This window comes from Neltuma alba, unplaced genomic scaffold (genome assembly GCF_004799145.2).
Source record: "Neltuma alba isolate B1F8T4 unplaced genomic scaffold, ASM479914v2 tig00011291_pilon, whole genome shotgun sequence".
Lineage (NCBI taxonomy): Eukaryota > Viridiplantae > Streptophyta > Magnoliopsida > Fabales > Fabaceae > Neltuma > Neltuma alba.
Window position 1 is genome coordinate 279,916 of NW_021636000.1, and position 16,671 is coordinate 296,586.

The following is a 16,671-nucleotide window of genomic DNA, read 5'->3' on the forward strand; positions in this document are numbered from 1 at the left end:
GGAAAGAATGATTACTTGACAGATAATTCAAGAATTATTTGAAGAATTAGTACGACTCCGAATATTTACTAACCTTGGTCACCCGCTTCTTTCTTCTCTCATTTCCGTCTGTTTTTGCTTCTTTTCTTTGATGAATGAGATTCCCCCAACAAATTTTGCAAAAGAATATTCAAACCGTCTTAAAAATGCTATCAGAACTCCCCTAACAGCCTTGTAGCAATATGAAAAGAAACGGTAGCCTCTGTCGGTGACCAAAGGCGCGGAAAGCCAGTAGCATAACATTTATAGTAGTACCTCTTTATTTAAATTCAGACATTAATCAATAATATCGAAAATTATGTAGTTGTTGCAAAAAATCATATATAATGCCGCATATTAATCCAGATTTTATGTAATCCTTAATGGCCTTATTCTTTTTCTCTCTGTTTTTTTTTTTGGTGAGAGTTCTTTTTCTCTTTTGATTGGTCCAAAAAATGTTCTGTTTTTTTTTTTCCTAGCCGATCTAGCAGGTGTTCATGGTTTATATCTCACCCAAAAGATGAATTGAATAAGAAATTGGCCTTAAGAATGGCCTAGAATAAAAAAGTTCTCAAATAAACAACAAATTTTTTTTCCTATGCACAAGTATTCTTTTATTAAAAATGATTATATTCAAAACAAATACTAAATGTGAACACCGCTTGAAATTGAACTTAGCAAATATATTCATTCACCAGAAGTAATAAATAGATCAATCCATCGGAGGCCTTACATGAATTAGAATGACAATTAGGATAAAAATAATGTAAGTTATCCGCTTTTTGATTTAAAGTACGTTATTCAATATCTTTCAACTTTGTTTAACCCTTAATCATAGTATGGTACCTTCAAACTAAATTTCTTTTAAAAAAAACTAAAATTTTTAATGAAATAATTACATAACATTCAAAAAATGATAAATATTTTGTATGATCAAATCCATAACGTAGTAACTACCTTTGAGTAAACTGAAATAACAAAAAGATTATAGAAAAATTAAATAGATCTCTAATGATAATTTTCCCAATATTATTTCCTGATGGTCTCTTACACTAATGCCAATCAGAGCTAGCATCGTAGAGATTGAACCCCTATGAGCAAAATACACCTCTCCTCCCATAAACTTACTTTAAAAAAAAAAAATGGCTTCCTCTCATACATGTCGCCACAAGATTTTTCCCCCCTAAAATAAATCCTTTTTATCAAGTTCCCAGCTTCCTTATCACCAAAAAAAAAAAAAAAAAGTTCCCAGCTTCCTGCAAGCATTTTATGCGATTCATAATTGGATCAGCTTCTCGTTAAATTGCGCAAGAGACGCACCTTTTTGGGTATCGGTGTTTCTTGTATCTTGTTTCACCATGGAAGAAACTGGATCCCAAAATGGAATTCAACTCTGGAATCGTCCTGTGCAGGCACTGTCATCGGATATCTTCTTTGACACGCTGACAGAAATACCTTTTTCACTACAGAAAATGGGCAAGGATTACCTTCCCGCACACTTGCCGTCCCCTTGTTCGGACAACATTTCTGTGTTTCGTGGACCATTTATTCACACTTGTATGCACGAGTGATTTCCCAGGGCGTTGAATTGTCTAACGAAGGGCCTTGTATCAATCCATAGCTCTCGTTTTTACAATTCACTAATGCAACCATGAAACTCTCATTCTCTAATGATGACGGGTACATTACTTGTTCTTCCTGATCATAAAATAATGTGACGGCATGTGAGATACAAGTAAACATGACCATCAAAGATACTTGTACAATACCAAGTTCATATCTGATACTTGACGCAACAAGTTGGTTGTTTTATTGGGCATCAGCTAAAAATTGATGTTTTTATATACAGAATTCACAATCCTAATTCCTACCCTATATGTTGGTGGGGGAAAACAAGCTGACAGCAAATACAATCGTACGAGTATTTGAACACAACTAATCTCATTTGAGTTGATAATTCGCAGCCTTCCCAAGCTACTTTCATCAATTGCTCTACGTGCCATAATCGACTGAACTTGATCTATTGCTGTCACTAGAGACTGACCATGATGTGATGTGAGTAGTACTATTACTTGTTTAGAATATACTCAAAAAAATATAACAGAAGTTTCGACTGATTACTCTGCAAGACTAAATTATTTTATGTTTATGCGGTCGTATGCATATAATTCCTCACTACTGCGTCATATTGGCAGCCCTGCTGTATATCACACAGGATGATTCATGCAACTTTCTTTCGAAACGACGAGATCAATAAATTCAGTCTATAAACAAGATGCTACGAACACGTTCTCATAGTTACTTGTTTGGCCACGTCTACGATTTTCAAGAAAGGAAGTCTACCAACAAAGTCCTTAAAAAAGGAGAAATACTAAATTAGACACGTTACCTCAGGAAGTTCATAAAACTCCTCCGGAGATATCTGCAGTAAATCCATAGCCGTTTGACCAGTAGACCATGCCAAAACTTTAGCACTATCGTCTGCAACGGTAATTTTCAAGTCGAAAGTTCGTACTACTTCAGCATCACAAACTTTATGACAGAAGCCGCATTCTAAGAGGCCACTAGGCATCTCGTTGACGAAGTGACCACATGGAGAATGTGAAAATCTAGTATTAACATGAAAATGTTCCATCGGTTCAAGCCAGATTCGACATATCTGCAACGTTTATAAGAATGAACCAATTAGAATAAACATACATCTTGTAAAACGATATACTGCTTAGAAATTATGAACAGTAGTCTTTTTTTGGGGGCATTGGGTTCCATGCGCCTCTATCTTCCATATTTCAATCTTCGTTCATAAGCTTTTCAATTTTTTTTTTTTCCGAAGTTTCTGTGCTGCTGATGTAATGTCACATGATTGCCTGATTATATGAGGTCTATATAAGGCGTTAGCTCCATTTTCTGAAAATGGAGGAAGATGGAAATTTGGTGATCCAAATGCTTTATTTTTCTTTGTTTACTACTATATAAAAGGCATTTTTCCGGACGGGACCACATGAATATACTGTTCCTAAAATATGAGACAACAGAATGGAACCATTCTGTAATGACAGCTCAATTTTGTTTAGAATCCCTCCAACATCCCTGTTACTTCTTACTGGAAGTTAAGTGCAACAATTCGAGATAGCAAAGTAGTTGTTAATGGTAATTAACCAGAACAAGTAACTCTTACTTGCGCATAGCCAGTCTTGCAAGTTATATCAGAGAGGCGTGATATCTTATGAAGACAAGATGAGTTGATCAATGCTGGCAAGCAACTGATATTGATGAAAGATGCCCCATCATCATTCTCAAACCATGACACCTCCAGGCTGCCAATAGAAAACATTCAACCGGATCATATTATCATTTTAATGCTTTAATCTAAGTAAACGGGTACTTAAAGGTCGCTAGACAACAGCTTTTAAAGATTGAAATCGATCCAAGCCGTGCTCTAGTGTATTTTCACAAATTGAAAAAGGTGGTTATCCATGAGATGCTATGTTTCTAACATCCAAGTCGGATGTGCTCACCGCTTTTGTTTCAACTTGAGGCATGTCAAGCCAGATACAAAAACTGTGTGACCGAAACTTAATCTTCCCAATGACCTGAAATATTGAAAAATTAGGAAATAATTAAAAGATTGACCAGAAGAGCTAAATAGGAGGATAAAATGTCAAATGTTTTTCATCATGCTAATCGTTCGTTTTCTTTCCCCTTTTCTTGCCTTCCCCTCTTCTTTCTCGTTCACTCGTGTTATCTCAAAATGTTAGATTTAGACAGACCCATCCCTGAAATAGTCTAGTTACCCAACAAAAGAACAAAGGAAACACCAGCACTGCTTGCGGTCATTACCAAGCTGTGGTAAAATGAAGCTTTGCCCATATTGCTCCGCTAGTATCTGCAATTCTTATAGAGAAGGTAGTTTCTGAGCTTACATCTTTGATAATATCTGTAACAACACCATAGAGGCTGACGCTGGTCATTTTGTCCTGAAGGTCAGCCACAAACGACTGCAAAACTTCGCCCAGGTAAAGATGTTAACTAGTAAACAATAAGATGCGGAAGGTAAATTCCTTCTAAATATAGGGCATGCAGGATGATTTGGAATATTAGATTTCAAAATTTTACACAGACGCGTGATTGCCATTTGCTTAACAACGGCTATGCAAAAAAACAGTAGACATAAAATAAAGGTCTTCAGAATTACTAGAGTTTTATCAATATTGTTAACCTTCAAAAGCAATAATACATTGCTGACATGCACATTGCAATTAGCTCTGGAGCCAACATAGGGAAATGGAAAGTAAACTCACCCGAAAAGGGTATTTACTGTAATCAATGGTCCCGAAAGAATCACAAGGCAAGCTCACTTGAGAAAACTTGGGACTCTGACTGGGAGTTAATGAATTTAAGGACCTTGAACTTTGATGACGACTTGGTGTCAATGAAACACGCACCTGCTCAACAGAGTCAACATTTTAGCAATATCGCAAATTCTATGAGACACACAGATCCGTGACTCACCTGTTCTTCCTGTTGAATGTAAGGCACCAGATATAATTGTGTTGCAGTTCCATATTCAAGACAAAATTCCTCACTGGTTTCAATATCACACTCGGTAGAACTTGAAATATATGGTTTGTCCAGTGCAAGCATACTTCCCACTCTGGAACCAAAAGTCATTTATAGAACCTTGTTGGCGACAGCGGTACTCAAACTATGGGGGTCTGAAACAGTACAAGAAATCACCTGAAGAGATTGGAAAGGACAGTCTGCTCACCCCATAAGAGAAACTGTAACTTCACATCGTTGCAATCTACTAGAGTAATCTGCTTTTTCTGTACATTTCCAAACTTGCCTTGAGTTTCCACTGACCCAATGCTTTCAATCCTATACGAAAATGACAAAATAGTAAGACCATGCCTTTTTCTTTAAGGGGGAAAAGGATTGACATATCGGATTTCCTAGAAACTACTTGAACTCTACCTAGCATAAAGTGAATAAGAAACCCCTTCGTTTGCTGCATTGAGAGATATTGAAGAGAAAGAATCTGCACCAAACTGAGCTGCTAGTAGCATTGCATCATCATCTTGATTCTACAGGTTGCAATAAAATAAATCTATCATCAGGAAAACTAGTTCTGAAACTTATCCTTAAGCTAGGTAGTAATTGTTTTCAGTGGTAGAGACCTAGCTCAGAACTTGAAATATACATGCCATAAATCTAACAAACTACACTATTTACAAGTCATGAACAATCTCTCAAACTCTGTAGAGCACATGAGACCCAAACTTGTTTTTTAAAAAGAAAAATTTGGTGAATGAGACCCAACTTAGTTGCCATATAAAAATTCCATTCCTCAGGCATAAAGATAAGAAACTTGTAGAAAAAAACATTTCACAATTACCTCATCCAATAGTATAACAAGATACTCTGTTGGCAAAAGGCGTGGATGACTGACACCTTCTGAGGCGGTTCGAAGATAGCAACCAGTGAGGAAAACCTCCCTCCCTTTCTTCAGAATTCCATTCTCCACACCCACCAAGTTATAGAATCTGCAAAAGAGTGTTATGTTTAATCCCAAATGAAATAATAGATTAGGAGGATGCCCAGTTTTAAGCAGATCGACAAATGCACGAGAAGCCAGAATCAGTTGCAACGTTGGATCAAAAAAAGTTAGTGCAAGAATGTTCAACCATGCATATCAAATTTTCAATTGCCCCACCCATCTCCATCAGTCACGTACTTCACCAACTGTGAATATGCATTTAAGAATTACGGTAATGTATTAACAAGAAAAGGACTTAGCAGGAGCTTTTGAAATGTTATATCATTATCATCAAAGGAAATGAAAAGCACTGCTAAACTTAGGACACAATCTTTCCAGGATTTATTTATAATCCCTAACTCTAATTTCCTTCTCTGCTCCTTGCTAGAGGACCAGTGCGCAGCATTATTTTCATTCCCTCGAATAAATAGGTCAAATAACATGTGAGTTAAAAGTATCTAATTAGTTATGCCCATGATAGGTCCAATAACTCCTACAATTACCTGCGGTGGAGATAGAGATCGACGAGATTGGAACTTGAATAGTCTCCTAACGTTAGCATTTGGATGTTTGTGCCTGAAGAAAGGTAGTTAACATTGATAAGTAAGTTGACCGCAAACAAAAAATTGCAGGTGACAATTTATTTGTGACCCCCACCTCAATTTATAGGTATAATTTGGAAAATAAAATCAAACAATCTGTATGCAGAGGATGTAATTAAGTGGGAAATCAAAGCAGATGAGTGGCGAATGCACATAATTTTAGGGCAGGCCTTTGATTGTCGATTTTCTTGGTCTATGTTCCTTCCCCTAAATCTTAACTCATTTTCTCAAATGAAAATTTGCGCCAAAAGTAGCAATTAAGGTTTGAATCCGAAACTGCTTGCATGATTCCGAGACAGGGTGCCAGTGGAACACTGAGTGTTTGTCGCTCGTTTGCTTGTTTAATTTAAATTTTATTTCAGATAATTATGTAAGAAATAAATATCCACTTTTTTGTTGTATTTTTTGGCACCCTAGTTGCGTATCCCAATGACTACTCCTTTTTATGGGCAATCCAAAAGGGATCATCGGTGAAGGCAGCTCCAATAACCAGGAAAATGCGTCATTCCAGAGTACCTGGAAGAACAAATGCATCAACAATAACCGCTTCCAGAACACTGTTTAAGGACAAGAAATTTTTCTCATATATCGAATCAATGGTGACAGTGTTTGGCAATTTCGTTCTCCGGTTATTCTTCTTTAAGTGCTCGATAAATTCTAGCCTCTTCGTCGAAGCCCCGATTCTGCGTTGCTCACTCCAAGCCTACAGGATAAAACCAATCATCAGAAAGCAGCCATATAGCAGAGAACGAGAACATTAAAACCAGCGCACTGGTGAATTGATTCAGAATACTATGATGTTTTCGTTTCCTTCGCCCAACAAGGAAAAACCAATAGGTTGAGATGTGGTACCAGAGAGAGTTCGGAGAGCAGTATCGCAGGTGTGACGCCGCTGGAATAAGCAATGCAAGTCTTGAGAATGCGAGACACGATCCAGCTCCAGCCAGGTAGATCAACAACCGCACCATCACCATTTGGATCGGGATCTCCTTCGACTTCCAGAAGCTCGGACCTCGCATAGTCGATAAATCTCAGGAAATAATCTTCCTCCTCCTCCTTCTCTTTGCCTTCTTCTTCCGGTTGAAGATCGATGTCCATGGCAGAATCCTTCTCCATGCCGTGACGAGGCTCAGGAATGCGCCGTTGTTCCCTCTTACTCGCCTCACTACCTGAGAATGGCGGTCTTTCGCTCCAGAAGAGGGACCAAAGAGCCGCTTTGGCGCGATTTTCCTTTTCGTTTTTTCGGAATAGCTTTGGCGCGATTTTCACATTAAAAAAAAAAAACAATTCGCTGGTGTTATGGGCTATAACAGGGCCCGAAGGGCCTAGCCCATATTACCATGATGAAATAGAGCGAAGCACCGCCGGAAGATTTATCCGAGGTATGTAACGTTGCCATGTGTCCCCCATCATTTGGAGAGATTGCGACCAATTATATACTACCTCTGATCCTAATTATAAGAGCTAGTTAACTAATTTGAAGAGATTAAAAAAAGATTAAATTAGTTATTTATAATAAATAGATGTTGTCTTTCCTAAAATATCATTGCTAATTAAATGTGTCGGCTAGAATTATCATTGTTAGAAGTACTATCTTGGAAAAAAAATGTATAAATATGATAGACAAAATAGATTAGGTTCTTATATTTAGGACCAAAATAAAATTCAAATAAGATCTTATACTACCTCCGATCCTAATTATAAGAGCCAGTTGACTAATTTGAGGAAATTAAATAAGTAAGTTGAGTTAGTTATTTGTCCTAAATAAGTGTTGTCCTTCCTAAAATATCCTTGCTAATCAAGTATATTAACTAGAACTATAATTATTAGAAGGACTATCTTAAAAAAAATTGAGTAAATATGAGAGACAAAGTGGATTGGGGTCTTATATTTATGACCAAAATAAAAGTCAAACAGGGTCTTATATTAAGGACCGGAGGTAGTATTAAGAACTAGAGGTAGTATATGCCATTGCCATCTATTTCGCCTGCAAGAGGAGTTGAGATCTAAGGCTGTATACATATATTCGTCTTTTTTTTTTTGGGGTATATATATTGTCATGTGTATTTAAATAATAACCGGATAAATTATATATCTTATAGATTTGTTGAAACCATGAATATTTTTTTCAGGCCAACTACAAAATAATTGGCTCACCTTGGATGGCTTTTTTCTCTTAAAAAAATCCATTTTATTTTCTATTCATAATCCAAAATTTTACAATCATCCACTTTTACTTAAGAGGATTATAAATTCATAATCCAAATTTAAACAAGTACGCATAAAAAATAAATAATTTCACTCATAAAAATATAAATAAAAATTAATTAAACGATTTTACCAAAATTAAAACGTCAACAGTTTTGGAGAGTGATATCATCCTATTTTATCTTAATTTAGAAAGTGGATATTAATAGTCTGAAATTACCAATAAGATCGAACACATAACCTTACAAGAAAGCTTTCATGTTAGCGTATTCTGTGAAACTTAAATCATGAAATGGTTATTATATAATCATATTACTCAACTTGATTGGTTTGAGTGAGAGAGTGAGAGCACAACTGGTTTCTGGTTAACAAAAGGGTAGTGAAATATTTGGGCGAACAACTTGTAAGATATACCAGAGTATGTCTGGTAGAATCAAAATTATTATTTTAAAAGTATTTTTATGACATATAAAATAAATATGTGAAAGAGTTTATCTCGATTTCTAACAAATATTTTTTTAAAAAATACCTTTTGAATAATCTAAACACCCCAAATTAACATCTAGTTATGTGTTCACACCTGTTGATGCCTTTTGATGCGATTCAAAAACGACATCGCCAGGTCCAGACTTGAACAAAAGCGTTGGAATGGGAAGTGTGGCCTGAGAGCGCTGATAACTAGAAGCGTATCAAGAGTGGTTGAAGGGTCTTTTCGGTTTGACCAAAAATAAACATCTCTTGCGACATTTTGGGGCAGCCTTCCTTTCAAAAATAAAATTCTTTTCTTTTTCTTCATTCCCTAGTTTTCTACTCGAGCATATGTTATTTCAGGGTTAACAGACACTTCTTCGTTATTTTATGAGTTATGAATAAACACATTTCACACATTTTCTTATATTTGGTTTTCTTAATGTAAGACGTTTCATTTCATATATCTTCAGCGGGGGTAATTAAGGTAAGAGTAGAAACCATTCATGAACTGCTCCCACTATAAATGTATAAGAAAAAACAAGGTTCTGAAAAGGTGATTCTTCCAGTCCCCGTCCACTGGCAACAGGATCTTTTTTGTGATTGAAGGCAAGGGCAAGAAAAAGACTACTCATAGACATGTGGAATAGTTTCAGAAATAAGTCTCAGCAAAGCATGTAGTTTTTCTGCATAATAAAAGACATACATGCTCACTGGAATGCATGATTGTCAAATTCGTAGGGAAAGAGATAAACTCAGACAAATCTGCAGACACCTGAGAGAAAGAAATATAATACACCATGTATTTAATACAAGACCTCATTTGATTTTAATTTTGACTCTAAATATAATATTTTAATCCACTTTGTCTCTCATATTTATGTATTTTTTAAGACAGTCCTTCTAATAATGGTAGTTCTAGCCAATATATTTGATTAGTAAGAATATTTTAGAAAAGACAACACCTATTTATTATAAATAACTAATTTAACTTGTTTCTTTAATCTATTTAAATCATTCAACTAGTTCTTATATTTAAAACCGAAACTAGTATTTTATTAAAAGCAACATAGAAGGGAAACTAACTAGTTGTCGTTGATACGGAGTTTTTAACTTTAAACTTAAAAACCAATCTCGGCCCTCTTAAGGCATAACACTATCAATAAGCATCCTTCTCAAAAATTAAACTTGTATTTTTCTTTTTATAAGAATGATACCAATGACTTATCCTAATCCTAACCAATGAGACTTCAAATTTAAACATAAGTAGCAGTTGGTTTAAAAATGTAGAGAGAGTTTGGTGATTCTAATGAATTGTGGTGCCTTATTTGACAACCCTCAAAAATACTCCACCGGTTCTTAATAAAAGTCCTATTTAACTAATTTAATTAGATTAAGAAAGTTAAGCAAGTTAGTTAATTATAAGAAATATAACATATTTAAAACACCATAATTATCTTCCTTAATATCACCTCTTTCTCTTCTATTTGATTATAGTTAAAAGAGTATCTATAGAGATAATTTTAAAAAAATTAATAAATATAAAAAATATATCTAATATTTAGGACCAAAATCAACTCAACAATTACATCGGAAGAGTACTTAAAAAAATATTTTTATGTAAATTGAGATAAAGCTATTATCATATATTTATTTTAAATTTTGTAAAATCACTTTTACAAAGTGAATCCAAACACCCTTTATTAACAATATAACTTATAAATGTAAAAAAATAAGACTGAAAATAAAACATGGGAATATTCTGACAGTGTCATGCTCCATGTTTTACGCTGCTTTGCATAAGTTGGAATTTTGCAGACGTCTAAAGTAGTGGCTGGCTGGTGATGATGAATTCTGCTGGCACAAGGCAATAATAATCAGAATTGACTAGAGCTAAAAATGAACAGGCTGGCTGCCCTACTTGCTCTGCAGGTAATTATTGATAAGAAAGAAGAGGAGAATACAATATAATATATGTTCACAAGGCTGCTCCCTTCAACGCCGCGTGGATTCGTTTCACACTTTCTAGATGTTCCCACATTGATATGAACTGTGTCTGGCTTCGTATCTAGTTGGAATTAATTATTTGTTAAAAGTATGTGTTAACTTTTTTTTAAAGTAACCTTTTAAATAATTTGTATCAAAAATGAAATTTTTTAATATACACAACTAATAGGGATAATTTATTAAAAAAATGATAATTATGAGACACAAAATAAATTGAAATCTTGTCTTTAGAATCAAAATCAGCCTTTATCTAGTTTATATATATATATACACTCCTCTAGTCCTGTTTATAGGTAGAAAATATATTTTTTTGTCTTATTTATAAGTCACTTTATTAATTTTCAGCACGAATGTACTATTTTGTCTTTCATTTATTATAGTGTAAGTAATTATCTCTTTTGAAAGGTGTATATATTATTATATTTCAAGGTTTTTTTTAATCTGTGTGAAATATATTGAAAGTGCCTTATAAATAGTACTAGAGAAGGATATATTAGGGAGTGGAAGTAATATAACCTTTGTAAAATATTGATAAGCCATAAACAATATAATTTATTTTAAAGATGTCATAAAATGTAATACAATCATTATATATATATATAATATAGCAGTCTCTTCACATGGGTTTCTCCCCATGGTTGCCCCCTCAATCAAGTAAGGATCATTTGGGAGCAGAGATCCTCCGAGACTATAGATCATGTTTAGAAATTAGGAAATTTTACATTTATTTCAAGAAATTCAAAAAAAAAAAAAAAGGAATTAAGTTGAAGAGTGGCTATCATAGGAGTCCAGCTTTTAGTGATAAGAATGGTTGGGTCCTACTCTTTCATTTCATGGCAGAAAATAACCAGGTAACTCCACAAGTTCTAGTTAAGCGGCTCAAACCTTAATCCCTCATGCATACATACATAGAGATAGATGACTAGGATCTTGCGACAAGAGAGAACATGAAACATTAATAGTCGTGAGATTAGCCATATGTGTTCCTATTAGAGTAAGCTAGAGTGTTAAATTCTGAGAATTTATTTGTGATATAGAAAAAATTAAGTTTTGAAATGATCATAATGGAATTTTATCCCATTCAACAAATAAAAATAACTTGATGGACTATCATCCATTTGGATTCCACGGCGTAAAGCCACAATAAAAAACATGTAATTTAAATTATTTATAATATATTATAATAGAACCGTACGTATATCGAAATACGTTTACTGATATAGTAATGCTTGCTTGAGATCACAATTTAAGGCATCTATTTACATAATTCAAGGTAAAATTGTTCTCACATACTTATTTTACATTTCATAAATCATGATTAAAAAACTTGTTTAAAATATTGTACCTCTATTCAAACAAACCCATGTTATAAACTATGCAGATACTGATATATTCATGCAACTAATCGCTGCATCAAATTGATCTTTCCATATAAGAGTAATAAGCGATCGCCATAGAGGTCACCTACAAATGTATGAAGGAATCTCTAGCTCGTACTTCATGATTGAAATAAGTACGAAAACGATTCCTTGAATATAAAACTTCATCAACTCTCCTAAACAATTTAGTTTTTAGAGACAACAAAGTAACTAATTGGTGTGCGAGACTTTATCAGGCATAAGATCATGAGCTAGCAAATTGACAAGAATCACTGAAGATTCAAACTTTTTAATTACCATGGTTTTAGCTAAAGCCTTCGTGTTCGCATAATCCCACAAAGGTGCAAGGCATGCAACCTAGCTTTTTAATGAAACCTGTGATCAACGGAGCCATCTGAACAACTAGAGCCATGTATGTAAACAATTATATGTTCAATTTATCCAACCTTCTTGAGATAGTTCCCGTTGTAAATGTTCTTCAAAGTCCGGAGCTTTGATGCCTTAATGATTCTTGGGGGGCTTGAAAAAACAATATCTCTACCAATGGTTGCATTATTTGAGTAAAGTTTGATGCCTCTATGTTTCCGGGTGGATCAATATAAGCCAATCTTGCATACGTAGGCTAAGAGAAAAAGATATTGAGTTTAATTGGACTGTTTGACCAATTTAATCTAAAACTTTTCTAAGTTCAGCACAATTTTGATCATGTAAAAGTAGGAGTTAGCAGTTACGGCATAATGACAAGTCTTATACCCTAAACACGTCCATTTTGGAAACAATGACTCAATGCCACTTACAGCAATTTTTATTGGAAACATTCTGCTAATGAATATATTGAGAACTTTTATAATAGTAAATGGAATATATATAATTGTAACCAATCAAAATTTACGAAGCTTGGAAATATATAGAGAATTAGACCATATAACTGAATTTGGGTTTAGCTAATAGCACCAAAGAAAAAATTTGATCTTTTGTAGGTATGCCATTTCCAAATCTTTGATTGGTCAGAGAAGAAGCATCGGTATCCATTCTATTGATAACTGATGTTTGAGACTTAACAACTTATATGTCAGCATTGAAGTGAGATTTTTTTTTTTTTGGGCCTGAACATGGAGGTAAGATTGAGAGGCATCTTTGCCACTAGAATAATGCGCCAAGTGCAAAATAATATGAATTAAAACATGCAGTGATAAGCAACACCACTGACCTTAATTATTTTTAACAAAAGAAGTAAAAGAAAAATCTTGCGTAGTTGTAGATGATTGAGATATGTTATATATATATGTATATTTTATGAGGGAACAGGAACAGGGATGGTACCAACTAGCGTTTGAAGTGACAGACTATGGAAGTAGTAAAAAAGTGAAATTGATGACAAAGATTGAGTGAATCATATGGTAAGGAGCCGCAGGAGAATTGCTACCGATTTTGGAAGCAAGGCTTGTTTGATATTGTCCTGATGAAAACGACTATTCCAAACGTTGTCAGCCTTTTATTCTGTGAACGCCAAGTTAGGAGGACGATACCCCACCGTAAGTTTCAACGCACGCATCATCATCATCATCATCAATTCCCATATACGCTGTAAATCTTTATGTGAATGAATAGAATACCAAAAATACGCAAACTCATCATCATCATCGTTAAAGCGATGATAATATAAAGTTCTGAGTACAAATTATTAATGCATGTATATATGTGTATATATAGGAACAATGACGAGAGGCAACAGAAAGAGGTAACTGATAATAACAGAGAGGAAGGTTTGGGTTCATATGCATATTTGAGAGAGGCGATAGAGAGAGAGAGAGATGGTGGATAGAGAGAGGGAAGAAGTAGTAGTGATAAGGGAGTTCGAAGAAGAAAGAGATGTGAAAGTGGTGGGGAAGCTTGAGAGGAACTGTGAGATTGGGACTAAAGAAGGGCTCTCCATCTTTACCAACTTGCTTGCTAATCATCCTTTTTCTAGGATTTGCTTCTACCCTCTTCGTCTCATCTTGGTGCGTCGTCTCTTTCTCTTCCTCTCTCTCTTCACACGTTTATAAAATAGATCACTGTTCATAGTCTGATAAGCAAAAAGGGTGTGTCTATATATATATATATATATATATATATATAATTAACGAGTAGTAGTGCAGGTAGCTGAGGTGGTAGAAAGTGGTGAGATTGTAGGAGTGGTTCGAGGATGCATTAAGACAATAGGGTCTCATTATTCAGGGTCACTCTTCAAGATGGGTTCTATACTTGGCCTTCGGGTCTCTCCTACTTATCGGTATATATATTCTACACTCATTTTCGCCCTTCTTTGATCACACACACATTTCTGTTCTTTTTAGGAGGGATGTTATATTGTTTGGTTTTATATAATTTTAGATTAGGTCATGTTTGAACCCCATCCTCTTTTCTGAAGTAATTAACTGATGATGAATCGTCTTTTCTGTGAAGAAGAAAAGGGGTAGGACAAAAGCTAGTGAACTCAGTTGAAGAATGGATGCTAAGAAATGGAGCAGAGTACTCATTCGTTGCCACAGAGAAGAACAACACTGCCTCCACCAACCTATTCTCCCTCAAATGCCACTACCTCAATCTCACTTCTCTCCACATTTTCGTCCACCCCACTACTTTCCCTCCCAGCGGGCACATCGTCTCCGGCGCCGGCGCCACCAGCAGACAGGTCAAAGTACAGAAGCTCAACATAACCCAAGCCATCTCCTTGTACACCAGAACCTTAAAACACAAAGACCTATATCTCACAGACATGGACCTTATCTTGAAAGAGAAGCTCAGCCTCGGCACTTGGGTAGCGTACTACAAAGACGATGGTAATTGGGAACTCGACAATGAAACTAACAATGTTCCAACTTCTTGGATTGTATTTAGCATATGGAACACCTGTGAAGCCTATAAGCTTCAGGTTAGGTCAAAGTATAAGCCATTTAGGGTTTTAATTCACACGACTCTGAACCATGCAAGAGACAAGATCTTCCCTTGTCTGAGAATCCCTGTGAGCGACTCGCTGTCGAGGCCGTTTGGGTTTCTGTTCATGTATGGGCTCCATGGGGAAGGAGACAACCTCGGAGAGCTCATGGAATGTGCGTGGAGGTTCACGTCGAGGTTGGGGGAAAAGATGAAGGACTGTAAAGTCGTTATAACTGAGCTAGGGTTTGGTGATCCTCTCGCAAAGCTCGTGCCTCAGACAGCTTCCATGTCTTGTGTTGATGATCTCTGGTATATTAAGAGGCTTTCACGACAGAGTGATGAGGATGAGGATGAACTGTTGATGAAGGGGCAAGTGAGGAATGTGTTTGTTGATCCTAGGGATTTTTAGGTATATTCAGCCACAGAACTACTGCTAAGTTGACCGAAATATAATGGCTAAGTCAAAAATAATTTGGCTGATCTTATAATATACATGCGTATTTAATGTGTGTATATTTATATATGTATGAAGTCGTCTCTGCTAATTCAACCAAACGTAAGTACCATTTTCGTTATTATTAGCGATGATTTGGCTCATGCAATTTTCCCGCATTGACAGAAATATCAAATATTACCTCCGGTCCTTAATACAAGACCTTGTTTAATTTTTATTTTGGCATTAAATATAAGACATTATTTGACTTTTATTTTGATCCTAAATATAAGATCACAATCCACTTTGTCTTTCATATTTATGTATTTTTTCTTAAAATAGTCCTTCTAACAATAATACTTTTAACCAATATGATTAGTAAAGATATTTTAGGAAAGACAATACCTATTTATTACAAATAACTAACTTAATTTTGTTCTTTAATCTTTTCAAATTAGTCAACTAGTTTTTATAAATACAACAAAAAGTAGTATGTAATAGTAATAATATAAAGGCAGCGTGCCAGCGTCCACTGTGTCAATGAACAGTGATCATATTACATGCGTGTATCGGATAAAGTCCTATTAGAAATTAAAGCACGACACAAGCTTTCACGCGCGAGCACATCATTCATCAAATCGAATCAATTAAGTTTCTCAATCATTCTTTAATATTATTTTAAACAGTTTGATGGTTACCCTTTCGTTCTTTGATTTTGGTGTGGATGAGAGAGAAATGAACGGTACATTAAGAATCTTAAATCAAAACAGAAGCTTACGGCAACGCCCTAGCCCCTATAGCTCAGTGGTAGAGCGTCAGTCTTGTAAACTGAAGGTCTGTAGTTCGATCCTGCATGGGGGCATCTTCTTTTCCTTTTTCTCTTCTTCGTCCGTTCCCGGCCTCCACCCCAGGTCCCAGCAGCATGGATGTTAGATGGGCGTATATCCCCCCCCCCCCTTTCTTGTTTTGAGTTTTTGTCGGCTTTGTATCAGAATGAACCGGCCCAATGACCATCTTCAATGCTCCCACCACAAGGCAACATTTCAATGCCTCAACTTTTTTTTTTTTTTTTTAACCAGCACATTTCAATACCTCCAC

The 16,671-nt window shown here is 35.3% G+C and overlaps 2 protein-coding genes and 1 non-coding gene across 3 annotated transcripts; 2 read left to right on the top strand and 1 right to left on the bottom strand.

Moving 5' to 3' along the window:
* Positions 1-1,266: 1,266 nt before the first annotated feature.
* Positions 1,267-7,277, bottom strand: LOC114711507 (uncharacterized). The gene is made up of 13 exons (XM_028895922.1): positions 7,009-7,277; positions 6,673-6,859; positions 6,058-6,130; positions 5,414-5,561; positions 4,993-5,102; positions 4,756-4,896; positions 4,531-4,672; positions 4,320-4,463; positions 3,859-4,016; positions 3,537-3,611; positions 3,197-3,335; positions 2,408-2,677; positions 1,267-1,716 (listed from the first exon to the last, which is right to left on the bottom strand). Exons 1-13 carry the CDS (start codon positions 7,270-7,272, stop codon positions 1,564-1,566), a joined length of 2,004 nt encoding a protein of 667 aa, XP_028751755.1. The 5' UTR covers positions 7,273-7,277; the 3' UTR covers positions 1,267-1,563.
* Positions 7,278-13,936: 6,659 nt separating this feature from the next.
* On the top strand, positions 13,937-15,549 carry LOC114711489 (probable N-acetyltransferase HLS1). Its single transcript, XM_028895899.1, has 2 exons — positions 13,937-13,959; positions 14,667-15,549. The coding sequence occupies exons 1-2, from the start codon at positions 13,937-13,939 to the stop codon at positions 15,547-15,549; spliced, it is 906 nt and encodes a 301-aa protein (XP_028751732.1).
* An 814-nt stretch (positions 15,550-16,363) lies between these two features.
* Positions 16,364-16,435, top strand: TRNAT-UGU (transfer RNA threonine (anticodon UGU)). Its single transcript has one exon. It is a non-coding gene; the product is annotated as a tRNA-Thr (tRNA).
* Positions 16,436-16,671: the final 236 nt, after the last annotated feature.

Coding starts and splice junctions, on each gene's coding strand:
- LOC114711507 (XM_028895922.1), bottom strand. CDS start 7,272: ATGGAGAAGGATTCTGCCATGGACATCGATCTTCAACCGGAAGAAGAA. Junction 4,673..4,755: donor GTCCTTTCCAATCTCTTCAG/GTGATTTCTTGT, acceptor TTTTGGTTCCAG/AGTGGGAAGTATGCTTGCAC. Junction 1,717..2,407: donor AGTTTTATGAACTTCCTGAG/GTAACGTGTCTA, acceptor TTTTATGATCAG/GAAGAACAAGTAATGTACCC.
- LOC114711489 (XM_028895899.1), top strand. CDS start 13,937: ATGACGAGAGGCAACAGAAAGAG. Junction 13,960..14,666: donor ACGAGAGGCAACAGAAAGAG/GTAACTGATAAT, acceptor TTTTCTGTGAAG/AAGAAAAGGGGTAGGACAAA.